This window comes from Pleuronectes platessa, chromosome 24 (assembly GCF_947347685.1).
Source record: "Pleuronectes platessa chromosome 24, fPlePla1.1, whole genome shotgun sequence".
In the NCBI taxonomy this organism is placed as follows: Eukaryota; Metazoa; Chordata; class Actinopteri; order Pleuronectiformes; family Pleuronectidae; genus Pleuronectes; species Pleuronectes platessa.
The window spans coordinates 1717240-1734459 of NC_070649.1; the positions used below are offsets into that span (position 1 = coordinate 1717240).

General features: G+C 47.1%; 1 protein-coding gene across 1 annotated transcript; it reads left to right on the plus strand.

Moving 5' to 3' along the window:
* The first annotated feature begins 541 nt into the window (after positions 1-541).
* Positions 542-15817, plus strand: LOC128430984 (protein Shroom2). Its single transcript, XM_053417155.1, has 10 exons — positions 542-760; positions 1402-1550; positions 7525-7647; positions 7768-10081; positions 10208-10263; positions 11501-12112; positions 12617-13132; positions 13578-13749; positions 13864-14136; positions 14219-15817. The coding sequence occupies exons 1-10, from the start codon at positions 542-544 to the stop codon at positions 14489-14491; spliced, it is 4707 nt and encodes a 1568-aa protein (XP_053273130.1). The 3' UTR covers positions 14492-15817.
* The last annotated feature ends 1403 nt before the right edge of the window (positions 15818-17220 follow it).

Consider the following 17220-nt stretch of genomic DNA (forward strand, 5'->3'; position numbering starts at 1 on the left):
GAGCCAGGACATCGATCATGGGGGGAACGGGTGGCGTCGGGGGGAGAGAGGCTCCACACGGGGGCTGCAGAGAAAGACCCGTCACCTGCTGGAGCGTCACACAGACAGAGAGACACCGTCAGTCCTCTCGTCTCTGTCCTGTTTCCTGTTCACTATTCTTTTTGGACCTTTGCTTGCAGCTTTGGTGCAGAGAACATCACTCACAGGTGAGTTACAGCTCAGAAACTAAAAAGTCGATTTACAATGTCTGACATTAGAATAAGTTTAGTTATAATCAGCTGCCCCTGTTGTTTACATCTTATGCTTAGTTTGTAGCTGCCACATTTTGCTTAATTTGAAATCATGTATCAAGTATTTAGTCTTTAACATCTCACATTTAATAGTTTAACAAGTAAATGTTCAGATAATATATGAGAGGATATCAGAAGAGCTGCCCATTCATTTAATACAGGTCTAACTTTAATAGACACCTCCTGCTCACTATAGTTCACGTTGTTTTGACTGATCTGATGTTGATGGCGCCCGCTGAGCCGGAGGCGTCATGGCTGCCATGGACGAGCTGAGAGCTTCAGCAGGGAGGGTGAGATGGCTGAGGGAGGTGGAGAAGTTGCGGGGAGCGGGCCGGCGGAGGAAAGGGGACGACGATGAAGAGGAGGAGGAGGACGAGGAGCTGGTGGAAGTGCTGCTCCGAGGCAAAGCACCCTGGGGCTTCACCCTGAGGGGGGGCACCGAGCACCGGGAGCTGCTGGTCATCACCAAGGTAAAACCATAGACAGCCCAGGTTTTATTTAACAATATCAAAATAGTTCAGAAATCAGATATGACAATAAAAGAACAAGAAAGCCAACAACTAAATCCAGAGGTCTGTCTGACTGCCCTTGGATTCCACTGCTCATCCGACTTGTCTTGTGTTGCTGAGTTGAGACGAGAGTGTGAAGGTTCCTCTCCTCTGAATTAGATTCATGGTGCAGAATTTGAACCCTTCCAGCGTCTGAAATATTGAAGCAGCTGAAAGCAAATGTGTCCCCCAGAGATCACAACACTGGTGTGTGAGATATTACACATCAGGTTCAAAAGAGCCAGTTGAAGAATATAAAAAGGCCATTTATCTTGGGAATTGAACCCACAACCCTGCTTATTGTAAGCGTGTCGTGCTGTTGAGAGCTGCAGCTCACATGGAGCCGTCGTGCAGCTCCGGTTTCAGACCACAGAGTTTAATTTTTCATCAGAGCACTCGGGTTGCCGTCCTCCACAGGTTCCCCTGGATGATGTGGATGAAATCTCATCTGAAGTGAAAGATCCACGATGGTTTGTTGTCCTGTTGTGTTTGTTAAATATAAAACCTGCTCGACTCTGTGACTCACCTCTAACTGCACCTGACGTCTCTGGGTGCGGGTGCAGGTGGAGCCGGGCAGCTTGGCAGCAGCCGCCCGTCTCCTGGCCGGGGACGAGATGGTGAGCGTCAACCACGTCCCCCTCGGCGGCTCCCGGCAGGAGGCCATCTGCCTGGTGAAGGGCTCCCACAAGACCCTGGCCATGGTGGTCCGAAGGTACCGCACACAAGTTTAACACCTGAGAAATACAAACACATTTTATTTTCATAAAACAACAATAAATAAAAAACAGTCTAAAACTTCCTAAATGATATTAACTTCACCAACCAGTCACTTTTCTATTGGGAGGGGGGTCAGCGGAGGCAGACCCAGCCTGACAGCCTCACACGTGGGCCTCTTGCCGCCTGTTTACCCCTGAGAGGAAAACAAAAGCTGGTATTGTGGAGGCAGTCGGGCCTCGGCCAACTCTCTTACTCCACAGGTCAGATAATGATTCAGTGAATGTGACGCTCAGATGACGACAGCATGTGATCAAAACAAGAACCGGACAAAATGTAGGATGTGGCTGTACCGGCTACGATCTATATGAGGATAACGTTAAAAAGTGTTGTAGAAATCTACTGTCAATCTAAGTAATCTAAGTAATCTAAGTAAATAAAGCGTGTTGAGAGGTTGCAGGATTATGTAATACGTCAATTAGCCAATTATAATCATGACATAATCAAGTGGTATTTGTGTTCTGCTCTTTGTTTGTGCCTCTTTTGCTCTGTGCTCACACAAACGGACACACACACACACACACACACACACACACAGTATTTCAAACAGCCTTAGTTAATCTGTTTAAATGTTGTTCTGCTTCATCTGCTTATCACTTTTTATTCTATTAATTTTCTGTTAAAGATACATTAGGATTAGTGGGTATCTAGTGACATCTAGTGGTGAAGCTGCATGTTGCAGCCTCTCCTTCCAAACATCAACTAGAACCTGTGGTAGCTTCAGTTATCATAGAAACTCAAAAGTGTGTAAATATAAAGTATTTAAACACAAAAGACCCAATCCAGGGTCCAGAAAACAACACGTTGTACAATTTAGATGAAACACAATAGTGAAAACATCAAATTGACTAATTAAATATAATTGTTTGTACTTAAAAGAAAGTTGGGGGGTCAATTATAATTTATTCAATTTACTTTTTACTACATGTGTCACTGACGTCTTTAAGCCTGAATCCAATTACTGGCTGCAAAGCCACAGTCCTGGGTTTAGCTCTGCAGAGTGGGAGGAGCCAACAGACAGAGAAGGTGGATTCACACTGAGATGCAACAACTCACTCAACCGACGGTAAACACCCGATCATAGAATCGTTCACCGAGCGAACGCCACAAGCACAGCAGCAGGTGGAAACTCAGAATCTGTCTCTGAGGGGACGCTGAGTCGTCCACAGAGCTGCCTCGAGCCGGGCGTCCTCCCCTGTTTGCAGGAGGAGTGGTACAGTCCGCGTTGCCTAGGTGAGTTGACACTACTTAGTGGGATAGGCCATATCAGCAGAGCCTATTGTTTTCAGGGGCTTTGGCTGCAGAGTGGGCGCTCCTGTCTGTGTGTCTCTCCTCTCTCTCTCTAGACATGTTTGGCTATTAGAAGATAAAGAGGACATCCCTCACTTCTCAGGTATTTCCTCTTCCCTTTCTTTCTCTCTCCCTCTCTCTCTTTCTCCACCTCTTTATTATTTCATCTGCTAGGATTCAATCATTTGGCTTCCTGACAAATGGGATTAGATCAGGAAGCGCTGGATGAGTTTTGAGATAACAGTTTTTCTTCATGTGGTCGACACATGAAGCTTTAACAGACGGCGACAGGTTCGAGTCCCAGGGTCAGAGAGAGAGCTGACAAACTGCTGGGGGGGGGGGTTCTTCTGCTTTCTTTAATATCCTGAGGATTTATGTGACGGTGGGGAAACGGACGGATGACAGCTTTAGTGCAGGTAAACTGTTAGAGCTAAAGCTGTGTGTGTCTGTGTGTATGTGTGTAGAGTAAATTTACAAGGTAAATCTTTGGCTTGGTAAATCACTGTTATCTCACTCACACACACACAATAGAATACACACAGGTTGAAAGCAGCTGATCTGATTGTCGACTAAAGATTTCAATCATTTTCAGACTATTGTCGTACGTGTGTGTTTTCATCCTCGGCCTAAAAACATGATCTTAATTTTTGACATAAAACGTAAGTGAAATTTATTAATTTAACAGGCTCTTTTAAATTGTAATGTAAATAATAACATAAAATCTTAATGTATTCTTATAATACACATGAGGCATTTTAAAGCTTATGTTTTTGTCTGTATATTTCAAATGTGGGTCAGTTCAAAACACTTTTTCATCACTTATACTTAAAACCATTATAAATAATAAGATAATAAAAAGAATCAGGATTTAGTTGCTATGAATTCATCTTGAGTTTGATCCGGGCTGTTTGGTGTCTTCAGGTAAATCAGAGATCGGTTCTTTCTCATTCAAACATTTCTGCCTCCCTCCTCTTTTGATGTTTTTGTGGCCGGTCCCGGCGGTGACACACCGATAAGCCCAGCTGTGATGACGCCGGCATTTTCTATTGTGCGTCTGTGTTTAGAGCTCAGCTCAGCGCGGCGTGGCTCGGCCCCACGGCCCGATGCCACCGTCCTCCGCTGCTGGATCCGCTGCCAACAAGCTGGTGATTCAGCAACACGTGTCCCCACTGAGCCGCAGGAGCAGAGTGAAAATGCGAGGGAGTTATCATCTTACTGAACGTCAGTTATTACTTAGTGTGCGTCGCTCTGTACAACCAGGACATGTGTTGGTTCACATTCTTGAGTCAATACCAGGATTGACAATTTCAGGAAAACAACGTGTCTGATCCAGTCGTCAGTTAGTTAATACTTATAATTAATAATATTAGTAAACACCTGAAGCTTCTGTAGTGAACGAGTTTGACCCAGAGAATCTGCTGCTGCTGCTTCTTCACGTGTGAAAGAAACTCTGGAGATTTTCAGACAAAGTTAAAGTCTGATAACGCCGACTGATTTCCTGGAAACCTGATAGCAACTTAAAACTCACACTGCGTCCTCCCGGCCTCAGTGGATCACGTGACCTCTGACTTCTCTTCTCAGAGGAGCAGTTGTTTCATGGTGAGGGAGCCGCTTGGTATCTGCCTCCTCCTCCTCCTCCTCCTCCTGCCTCTCAGTCTGACATTGGCTGGTATCTCTCAAAACAGACACTGACCCCGGCCAAACATTCCTGTCTGTGTTGTGTTTCTCCACAAGGACACTGAAGGAGACGTAGGACAGAGGAAGCTGGTTTGTGAAACACACAAGACGAAGATTGAATCAGACATTGTGATGATACATGAGATGCAGCAGCAGGGTCGGAATTTAACCCAAATCTAAATCTGATAATGATTTGCTTTGGTTTATTTAAGCAGGAGAGTCTCTTGAGATCAGGGTTCAGCTTCTCCCCACTTTGAAAGTAAATATTACAGAGAGGAATATCTTTTCTAATATCAGCACTTTTTCCTCAAAGGTCCATTTGTTTGTTTTATGGTTTATTAGTCCACAGGATTCACACCACTTCTCTTTCTACCAGTGGAATCATGTGTGGACGTGTGAGCTCTGCTGAGGGACGCTCTGGATCCTGGTCATCCCGTACTTCAGATTGTGTGTTTGTCTTTGTGACACAGAGACCTGTTGTGGTGTTGACGCCCCTGTGCAGCCACTCAGAGTCCAAACACTAGATTACAGCAAGGACGCGGGACAGGACAATAACTCCTCCCCCTCGTCTCAAATCCCCCTCAATAATCCCTGAGGAGGAAATCTCCTCTGCAGCACAAAGTGTGTGTGTGTGTGTGTGTGTTCATACCAGGGGGGGGGGGGGGGGGGGGGGCAGTGGCTCCTCAGTCATGGAGTTGCCAGATTCCTCAGCACTCGTTTCTGTCAGACTGGTGAGAGCTGCGGTGTCAAGGTGCTTGTTGAAGGAGTCGGCCGTGGAGGTGTCCGTTCTGAACCGGGCCTGTCATAGAGCACAGAGCCTCACAGGGTGGGTGAGTCAGCATCATGCTTTCATTTCACAAAGAGAAACAAGAAGCTCCTTGTCACTTCTTTATATTTTGTTAGAACTGAAACAGAGGCTGAGATCTGGTTTAATCTACCTTTGTGTTTTCAAAATACAGACGGACTCACTGCATGTGCTGTTTACAGACACGTCCTTGTATTAGTTGACATCTTGAAAGTCTAGATTTCCCCACATTGTTTTGGTGGAGTAGGGAAATGTCTGTGTCCTTGTCTCGGCTCTTAACCAATATGTTGTTTCCCTTCACCTTTAATGAATCCTCTCGATGACAGATTCACTCACAGCCAACTGGGTCAGCTGTGTTTCAGTTTCATGCCCTCCTGAATGAGCTGGGCTCCACGTCAGCTCATGTTCCCTGGGAGCGAGCGGCGGCGTCTCCTCCCCTGTGGAATATCTGTGACAGAGCAGCTGTATCCCTTGACAATAGACCCTCAGCGCTTTAGAAAAAGGGACATTTGCATTTCCATTGTGCAGGAGGTTGTTTGGAGGCAACGCAACTCTCACTTTGTGTCCCGTTGAACAGAGGCAGGGAAGGTTTTTGGGAAACCCCATCTCTGGTTTTAGATACTTTTGGGGCTTTTCATGAATACCAGAAACTTTTTGTATTAAACTTAAACTCAAAATCAAACATGAGTAAGTAAAGAAGTCAGAATTAACAGAAAGTCTGAAAGATGATGGTCTGTTGATCCATCACAGTGACAAGCTGGAGTCAGTCTCCTGGTAGATGTCCAACAGAGACGTCCCACTTGAATCAAGGGTACGGCAGGGAGGGAAAATACCTCCCTGCATTCCTCCTGTGAAAGAATGCAGCGTCTCCATCGCGAGCCGGCAGAGTGAACGTTTCAATCAGGGTGAGTCACGTCTCGTCTGGACGAGACATTTCACCTCGATCGACTTCTGAACTCTGGGAATTCAGGATCAGTCCAATCAAGAGGTTTTTTTGTAACTTTGTGGATAGTTTGTCATCTTCAGGGGTCGTTCTTTTGTTTTTAGATGAATTAATCTACTCAGTTGGATGAGAAGGAGCCTCTGGTGGCAGGGAAGCATCTACTTTACAGCCGTCTAATTTTTTCTCAAAGCTGAGCAGCTAAGCTGTGTAGGAGCCATATGGCTGTGACAGGTCTGTCTCCTGCTCCTGTTCTGAAGCCTCTTCACAATAATAGAGAGGGGGGGGGGGGGTATACCAGCCTGCTTGGCCTTTATACATCATTCTGGGTTAGGGGGGGGGGGGGGGTCCATCCCTTGTAGTGCTTTTGTTAAGCTGAAAGAGAGAGAGAGAGTGTTTCTGGCCTAACCCTCCAACTCACTGTTTTCCTGTTCTTTCTTCAGAAAGAAGAAAATTCAGCTTCATGATGTTTCCCTGTTGATGTTTGATGCCGACGTGTCCTCCTCCTACTTTCCTTACTTTTCCTTTTACTCACCACCCATCAGGCCTATAATGGTTGATGTTGTATCGCCACGCACAATGCCGTCAGAAACCGAAGTTCACGTGGCGAGGAGCTTTCTGACCAAGATTTTGCGAAGCTCTATGAGGTACCGTCAGCGAAACGTGTCCTGTTGTGATTGCTGGTAGTTTGTGATGAAGCAGAGTCCCTATTGGTCACTGAGCTTGTGTTGTGTTCCTTTGAATTCTTCCCTCAGTGATGTTACTAGTTGTGATTTGTTCCTTTGTCTTAGTTGATTTGGGTTTTAAAGTTGTTTCCAGTCGTGGGATGTCCCGTCCGCTCTAGTGCTATTATTTGGTTTAGTTCACATCATCAAATTTGTGTGTTTTATCCAATAACCATGTGTGATGATTTTTTCTTTCAACACGCTCTCCAGGAAGAACCGCTTCAAAGGGTATGTGTACGTTGGGGGGGGAGTACTTATCAGTTAGGATTGCATTTGATTTCCAGGGCAGAGAAAAATTAAATACTATACCGCAGACTTTAACAAGTTGTTTAAAGTTTGCTATTTTGCACAAAAAACCCACTCAGCTGAATTATTTGTGTTTGAAACCCGAGTTTGGGAAAACAGCGCAGAAGCTTAAATGTCAAACACTCCCTTGTGATAGAGTAAACTGTTGTGTTTGCTCTGTGCCTTGCAGAAAGAATGATCCAGGCTCGCGGCCCCATTCCTGGCACTCCTCCAAGCTGACAGAAGAGGAGACAGAGCCCGCTGGGAGAGAGGCCACCTCGGCACCGGTCCGGCAGCCAAAACATGAAGCAAGGTGAGGATTTAAAGTTCTCCTCTTCTCTTCCTCTGCATGAAACAGGGCACACATTATATTCTGTCATTTGGTTTGCCTCACACCTTAAACTTAACTTTTTCTGCTGACTTTACAAACCAGGCCCAAAGAATCGTCCAGTCAAGGGGAACAGAACAGCCAGCGTCAGCTAACCAGTCAGCTCAGCTCAGTGAACAACATGGAGAGACTGGACCGTCCCTCTCATCCTTTCCCACCGGCTCGTCTTTCCCCAACCAAATACATCAGCGATGCAGAGGCCCTCGCTGGACCTGCCGGCAAGAGAGACTCTGCGTTCAGCTGCTTCTCCAATGGCTCCAGCCCTCCAGTTCACGACCAGACCACGTCTGGTAGGAAGGGAACCAGCACTGAAAACATTTTCTTCAAGGGCCTTCAGAGCGAGGGGCTTCAACAGGCCGGGCGGCCCAGATACCACCAGCCGGCGCTGGGGAACGGAGGCTGGGAGGGGTTACGGGCAGAGGAGCAGCCGGCCACTCGGGTTTCCATCGCAGGGAGAATGAACATCGGCCCAGTGTGGCAGGTACCAGAGAAGAAGGCCCAGTCTCCGCCTCCACCACCTCCTCCCCTGCGCAGTGACAGTTTTGCCGCCACAAAAGTGTTCCCCTACCCCGAAGGGTCAAGTGTTCCCACAAAGAGCCACCGCAGATCCATCGAAAAACTGACTGAGAGCAACGAGCAGAACGGCCTCAGATCTCGACAAGGAAAAACCTCAGATCCCAGACACGGCTTCAAGCCCCTGCCCGCCAAAGACTCCCTCCATCCCCCCCGCGCAGCCGCCGACCACAACCACAACCAGCTGCACCCCAACAAACTGTTCTCTTTGTCCAGCAATGACGTGAGACAGTCTCATTACACCCAAGTGGCTGCCCACCAGAGGCAGTACAGTGATGAAAGCCCCTTCTACCTGCAAACCAGGTCAGCTCCTCCCGCAAAGACTCAGAGTGTTGGCAGCTACTATCGCAGCCTCCAGGATCTACCCACTAATCTGTTCAACCGCAGGCAGGTTAGGCACTCCACCGCATCCATGACAAGCTGTGCTGCAAACCCACACCTGGAGGGTTGGGGCCACAGCAGATACTACGGCCCAGCAGGGAAGCATCTGGCTCAGGCCGCGGAGCTTCAGGCCAGGCAGGGCAAAGCAGAAGGCCGGAGGGGGGAGACGGAGAAGGCACACTGGGTGAACAGCAGTGAACCAGGCTTCTCAAGTTCATTGAAGGCAAAGTACCCTCTACCTCATTCCCAGATGCCTTACAGCGAAAACAAGGAGCGCAATGGTCATTCCCATCTGGGGAATGGTCTTCATCCAACCTCGGAACATTGTAATCAGAGCCGCAGCCCAGAGGACGCTGCAAAGAGAGCTGAAGGACACAGTAATGACACCAAAAGACATTTTTCCACACATCTAAGTAATGATCATAAGGTCAGTCTTTCAAGGCAGCAAGACCCATGGGTGCCTCAAGAAGACCAGCGGATATCCCCCCTGAAAACCCCCCTCCTCCACTCCCTGGCCCAGGAGAGCAGGAGTCTGGCTGAGAGGCAACCTGCGGCTTTGACCATGGGCGTCATGTCCACCCAGGATACTGGTGACCCCATGGCCACCGGCAGTGGAAAGGTGAATCGACGCAGTGACCGCTACGCTACCACGCTCCGAAAAGAGATCCAGCAGAAACGAGCTCAGCTGCAGAAGAGTCGCAGCGCCGCAACTCTGACGTGTGACGCAGAGGACGAGGAGGTAGAGGAGTGGAGATCCACTGAGACTTCCACCTCCTCTGGTGCCTCCTTTTCCAATATCTACAAGGATCACCTGAAAGAGGCTCAGGCCCGGGTTCTCCAGGCCACCTCCTTCCAGAGACGCGACCTGGAGCCCCTTGGACCCGAGGTGCCGGTAGTGAAAACCTCTAATGGACGCATTAGGGGACGTAAACGCTTCCCTCTGGCAAAGAGGACTCACTCCTTCTCAGAGCCGGACAAGATAGACAAAGTAGGGGTGGAGTTAGAACCTCAGAGGGGTTCCTTCGGAGAGCGCAGGAGGTTCTTCGAGGCCAAACCAGCTTTCTCCAGACCTGTGCTGAGGTCAAGTCAAAGTTCAAACCTGAACACGGACCTGGGTGAGATAAGCAAAGTCAAAGAGAACACCTCCTCTGCAGAGCCTGAGGAGCCACACTCCTCCGCAGAGCCCGACCTCCTCAGTCCTGGATACAATCAGACCCTACTGGAGCAGCAGAGGCTCGGGACCTTCGCTGAGTACCAGGCCACATGGAACAAGCAGAAGAAGTCGCCAGAGGCCAAGACGCAAGGGAGGTATCACTCTGCAGAGAATATCTTGGATGCAGAGGAGAAAGTCCTCTGCACCCATGAGAGATCCAGATCATCCCCCTCTGCAGACTTCTACGCACAGGTCAGTTTTTAAATCTCGATGGTTCAGAGTTCCACTTCTCAAAATCTGTCTTTTTAAAGGAGAATAACGGTCATTGAGGAGAGTCTGAATTTACAAAAGCCCTGAACTCAACCTTTGATTCTGCAGAACCTTCCCTCATCATGGAGAGACCCTGAAGACCAGCAGAGCAGTTACACCACCAGGTGAGGTTCTAAACCCGACCGGCAGCTGATCGCCGACCAGCCGCCTGGTCACTCCGACCTGTCAAAACATCCGGCAGAGAGAAATCCCGATGAAGTTTCACGTAGATGAGGAATGTATTTGAGTGGTGAGATTTCAGAAAGAGAACAGCTCAGGTTTCTTGCACTGAAAGGAAACGATCATTTTCCAACTTTACCTCCTGCTCACGTTGAGCTGATTGGTATCTCCCCGACTCCCATAGCAAACAACACCTAGATTTAAACAGGTGTCAGTGGGTTGACTGGTGATTTACGATGGGCGGAGAGTGGATCACTTCATTCTTCAGCTGCTGTTAACAAAGAAAACTTACCGATCTGTTGCATTCGTGACCATCTTGGTCAAATGGTGAAATCAATCCACTGCGTTCGCTCCTTTGTTGTATTTGTTTCATTCTGCACAGAGTAGGAGAAAAACATGCGTCAGGAAATGTGATATTAACCTGGAAATACTTTAGCAAATGCTAATATTAATGTTACAGGTTTACAATTAGGTAAATACAATAATTATACACAGTTCAGGGGAAGTCAGGCCTCAGTGTTTTTACATTCATGGCTCAGGTCTCCTGCAGAATAACAAACACACACACACAAACACACACTGAATCTCTAAAGCCTTAAAATCTGTAAGCACACAAACAGCCTCTCATGTGGTTCAGGCTGGAGTAAACAGAGTGGTGCCTCGCCAGGTAAACAACTGGGCTAAGTCTAAAAATCTCATCCTTTTCTACAAGAGGAGTAAATAAAATAAATGTTTAACTTCATCTCAGTCAAAAGTTTTCTGTCAAAAACATATTTTTTCAAGTGCAGAATAGAAATCTTACTTTTTTGTGTCAGTTGTTCAGTCCCAGGCTTGTTTTTTTTTAAGCAAGCTGTGGTTCAAACAGCCACACAACGTTGTCTGACTCATGTCGATGCAGGTGAATCCATGAGAACGAGTCGAAAAACAAACTGTTCTGTACTTAGTTTGAGCTGCTTTGGAAAGAAAGACAAATTAAATCAATGTATTTTTGTTAAATTAAAATAGCCCTCACCTCAGGTTTCCTTTCACTGCTGTATTTAGCTTATTTCAATGGGTTTGCAAGGAATCTGTTGAATCCCATGTGTGTGTTTATTCTGTGGGAAGTTTATTGTTTCTATGTATTTGTCTAAGACCATATTAATCTCTGGCACTGATGAAGTTTGTCTTTATTTTGACCACTAGAGGAGAATCAGAGAACCGACTGCGATATCAGCCCGACCGCAGCCCACACTCAGCCCCGTCAGTGCCCAGGAACCAGGGCCCAGCACCAGGCCTCTCTGACCACAGGACCAAATCCAACGCTGCCAATCCCTCCCAGACCACACTCTCCTCGGGCCCTCGCAGCCACAGCCCCAACCCTGGCTCCCATCACGCAGCTCAGCCTCCACAAACCAAGGGCCTCCTGCCGCCGCCCAGGCCCCTTTTAGGGCCAGAGACCACATCCTCCTCCCAGGAATTCCCCGCTGCCTCCCAGGCAAACCCGGCGGCGCTCCAGCCTCTGTCCAGCTGCAGCTCTGACACCCAGCACCATGATGCTACCCCCGGCTCCTCTGCTGGCCCCGCCCCGGCCAGCTCCCCAAACCTCAGCTGGACATCCCCACCAGATGTGAGTGAAGGAGATGTGGAGCCCGGGCAGGAGAAGGAGCAGCTGCCACGGCCGACGTCGCCTCGCTCCTCCTGGACGGCCCCTCTGTCTCTACCCAGCGCGGATCGAGTGCGGTCTCCCTCGCCACAGTTTGCACCGTTGAGACTGACGGACAAGCCGCCGGCCGTGAAGGATGACTCAACACTCAGGTAAGCAGCTTAGCAGAAGTGCTTCAGGTCTCCTCAGTGCCCCTCGTTACGTAAATCATTTCCCTCGTGTTCTCGTGGGAGAGGCTCTGAAGAAGAGCTCCAGGTAAGCAAGTTCAAGAGGGAACAGTTCAGTTGAGACATAAGTTTGTCAGAAGAACGATGTAGTAGCTTAGTCAGCTGCTGCAGAACGACTGGGCTGCATCTCCTCTGAAGCCTCAGATGAATCCAAGTGGAGGCTGTAATTTTGTGAAAGCCACATGAGTGCTGTGACCTTTGCTTTCCATCGCGACTCTACTGTACGATCCTTTAATTAGAACCAGTCAACTGAGCAGCTCTCGGGTTTGTCAAAGAAAATTAAGCCAATACTGTTTTGTCTTTATTTTCCGTCGTCTGTCCTCCGAGGCATCTCCCTCGCCTCAGTCACTTCCAGATTTAGTCTCAGCCTCATGTTTAAAAAAAATAGAAGTTGAATAATTTCAGGTTTTGACACTGAGCTGTTTCCAGGTCAGAAAATGAGCTGAAGTTTTCAGAAGGGATGGACGCGAACAGTCCAGTGAGGAAAGTCCCCGTGAGGATCGTCCACGCTGAGAGCCGCTCAGACCGGGGGGGGCGTGCCTACCTGCCCCCGACGGGCGAGACCTGCCGCCCCTTTGAGCCCTCGCCCTTCATCCCCTGCCTGGGGGCCACAGAGCACCCGGTGTCGTCTCTGTTCAGCGCCTACATCCGCCAGGTCACTCAGGACCCGGGTCAAGTTTCCTCACAAGAGACAGACAAAGAGTCAAGCTCGGCAGGTGTCCAGCGCTCAGAGGAGGACGCCAAGAGAGAGGAACTGGCCAGGGACATCATGGGTAAAGACAAGTCCCTTGTGGAGATCCTCGACCAGAGCGGCAGGAAGACCACCATGGACCTCATGGAGGGGCTCTTTCCTCCAGAGGAGCAGATCCTGGAGGGAGCCCACCAGAGGAGGAGGACCCCCACCAGCTCCAGGCCGACCACGTCGTCCCCCAGGATCCCGGACAGGTGGGGAAAGAATCCTTTAACCTTTGCAAGGTCGTCTCCATTTCTTCACCAAAACATCCTGATGAAGTTTTTATCTGGATGAAGCAAGAATTCCTGACATCCTGAAAGTGATGACCTCTGACCTCCCCACAGCAACACTAGCTTACTGTAGAAACATTTCACAACTTTGTCAAAAAAGACAAATGCATTTATAAATAAAATACATCAAATGTAAAGGGAATAATCAATATTAGAGGAAAGTGACATCAAATAAAATATAAAATGGTTTAGATTTAAGCTTCAAAGGCCTTTTACAGCCCAGAAAAGAGGGAGTTAAAGTTTTGTCTATGTCCACCCTTCACCCAGCCTGCCCTCTAGTGGTCAAACGATTCATTACAGTTATATCCTCCAGCCATCACTCTTAGATTAACCTGAAAGCCGTCTGTTCCTTTGCTCTCCCTGTCAGGAGGGGGGAGGATGAGGATGTGTCTGCAGCAGCTTCTCTGGTGCCCAGCTCCTCCTACTACAACACATCAGCTCCCAAAGCCGAGCTCCTCATCAAGATGAAGGACATGCAGGGGCAGCTGGAGGAGCAGGACTCTGAGGACGAGCTGGACATCGATCTGGCCAGTAAAAAGGTCTAACTCACCCACCGCCGTCCTGGGACATTGACGTCATCATGTAGAAGTTGGAAGTGTAGAAAAACTCTCCTTGTTGTGTTAATAGTGTTTGACTCAATGTGTCTTCTACAGCAAGAGCTGATCTCCAGCCTGGCGAGGAAGCTGGAGGTGCTGCGGGAGGCGCGGCAGAGCCTGCAGGACGATGTGGAGGACAACGAGACCCTGGGTCGGGAGGTGGAGGTCACCGTGCAGCGCCTCTGTCAGCCCAACCAGCTCGACAAATTCCGCATGTTCGTGGGCGACCTGGACAAGGTGGTGAGTCTGCTGCTGTCGCTGTCGGGGCGGCTTGCCCGGGTGGAGAACGCCCTCAACAGCCTGGAGGACGAAGCTTCGCCCGAGGAGAAGGTAATCAACCAGGTCACGTGAAAAAAAGATTCAGATTGGTTTATAAATACACTGATGACATTTCTGTATCCGCCTCCCTCAGCAGAACCTGACAGAGAAACGCAAGCTGCTGATGCGGCAGCACGAAGACGCCAAGGAGCTGAAGGAGAACCTGGACCGTCGGGAGCGCCTGGTGTCCGGGATCATGGAGGTCCACCTGGACGCGGAGAGCCTGGACGACTACCGGCACTTCGTCAAGATGAAGTCGGCCCTCATCATTGAGCAGCGCAAACTGGAGGACAAGATCAAGCTGGGCGAGGAGCAGCTGAAGTGTCTGTTGGACAGTCTGCCGCTGGAGCAGAGGCCGATGCTCTGAAGCCTGGAAACAGCATCTGGTTCTGCAGAAGAAATCGTGCATCAGATTCACAACAAGCTGGAGGTGCAACATGCAGCATCTTTAATATCCATGTTGTTTACTGTTCCTCAGAAGACACGATTATAATAGTTCCTGTGCTGCAAAGATCTCAGACCAGAGAGGATTTTAAAAGAAATAATGTTTTGCACATTAGACGAGGACACGGAGACACTGTCGTTCAAACCAAGAATGGAGAGAAGATGAGTCTGTCTGCATTGTTTACAGGTTATTTTCTACTTTAATACATCACTGCGTTAAAAACTGACCATGGACTGTTGGTAAAACTAGGCAATAATCACTAATATAACAGTATTTTGTATTTTTAGTTTTAATGATAATCTGGTATTTCAGATACAAAAGCTAAAATCAAAATTTGATCTTTTCAGCAGCTACTAAATTGAATCTTCAGGCCACCATACATTTAATTGGTTGTTTTGCACCTAAACGCCCCCTAGTGACCGAACAACAACCAAACATGCACACACCAGATGATATTTTAAATCAACTGGTAGAAGAATAAATTTGGTTTTCTTTTAATTTCACAGTATTTCCAGCCCCACCTTGATATTTGTGTTTACGAGTTGTATTTATCGCTCTGCATTTGCTTGTGTTTTCATTTCTAAAGTAATATTTTCTAGTAATTTATTGTAGCCTTTTTGAAAACGTGTATTGGAGAAAGGGGAAACGTTTCCCCTGTGATTTCATTTCCTGACATACTTTTTTGTTTTCTAATGAAAGTAAAAGAAGAGATTGATTCCAATTGCATTTTTTTAAACTGTTTCATCCTGACAGTTTTTTCCCAACTTTTACGACGACGTGTATTATTCTCTCTGAGTCGCTGTCACTGTCACATTCGATGCTTTTCTCACGTTGGAGAGGAACTCTTTAATTTATTTGAGAACAAGCCGTGAACCTGGTGACTGGAGAAGACGAGGCTGATGTGTTCCAGCAGTACAGATGTGGCTCCTGCTTCTTTTCTGTGACCTCACAGCTTTTTCATTTCCCCAAAAACCTTCCTGAGCTATGAGCGTTTTCTCCTTGGATCCACCACAGGGACTGACGTGCAGCTGGAGGTTCTCAGTGAAGTTGAATCAAAACGTTAGCACTTTACTCTGGTCCTTTTATTATTTTAGGAGACTCTCGACATGTATATTTAAAAGAAGACGTGCCTACTGTAGCTCCGCACCGCTGTAACTTTCATGGACTGACGTGGCTCCTGCGTACAGCCCATCTGAATGCAGGGGGCTCCACCACCAGCTTCAAAGCAATAAAATGATTTGTTGATGACGACTTTTATTATTTCAAAGTATTGTATATATGTATTATGAGTTTTTAACTAGCTCCCTCATCACTAATGACCGTGGCCCTAAAACGAAGGGCGTTGACTTATAAGTCAAACTTAATATTCAGTACTTAAGTTTCCTCTCGTCGAGCGGTTGTGCTGATTCCAGAAGTTTAAATATGTGAGACTGAAATGATGTATCCAGAACCCAGTCACCACTTTATACTAAAGAGTTAAGAAGGGTGAGTGGGGGTGAGTGGGGGAGTGAAACCATGAAGCTTCACATATTTAAATATTGTGTCCTAAAATAAAAATGTGTAATTGGATCAGAGGCACAGAGAGAGACTGGAGCATCATCATCATCATCATCATCATTATTATTATTATTATTAAAGCAGCAGCAGAAACACGTGACGTGATTGGCTCCTGACGCCAGGAGATGGTGAGATAGTGTCGAAGGGGGCTGGGGCTGTTTGAGGACGAGCGGAGGAGACTGGGAACAAAGGAAGAACATTTCTGACACCACCTGAGCTCCGTCTGATTTATAACAACATTAATAAACAACATCTCCATTGTTTTCAATGGATTTGACGCCACTGTGCTGCTGCTGCTGCTGGATCCTCATCAGCTCCATTGAGTGAGGCGTCCACAGATAAGTGAAGATTGACTGATTTTTCAAATTGCTTCTTTCTCTGTGTGTTTCCTCGTGAAACCTGTGATTTAATAAGATACTTAGAACTCTGAATCCTAGGTTTGATGTTCTCTGAAATCTTTTAGTCTGTAAATTACCATTTTAACAATATTCATTGTGTAGCTGTAAATGTCTCTTGTAGTTTCCTATTTTACAAAAATTACTGTATTATCTATCTATAATATTTTTTTTATTCTTTCAGATATATAAAACATTTGACTTATAATATTTAAAATACACAACTTTGTGGCTTTATGATATAATACTAATATTTAATACCTAACAAGTTATGAATGTCCTCTATTAAATTAAAATTCAATAAAATGTTTAACTTAATAATTAGGATAAACAACCTTACAGCGTTTTCATTCATTACCATGTTACCTGAACCACTATTTCGTCAGGTTATAAACAGTCAAATATAATCACAGGAACTGGAATCTCACACACACACTATGTCTAGACAGACGGACTATGTCTAGACAGACATACTTTGTCTAGACAGACTATGTCTAGACAGACAGACCATGTCTAGACAGACTATGTCTAGGCGGACTATGTCTAGACAGACATACTTTTTCTAGACAGACTATGTCTAGACAGACAATGTCCAGACAGACTATGTCCAGACAGACTATGTCTAGATTGTCTGGACTGTCTGTCTAGACTGTCTGGACTGTCTGTCTGGACTGTCTGTCTGGACTGTCTGTCTAGACT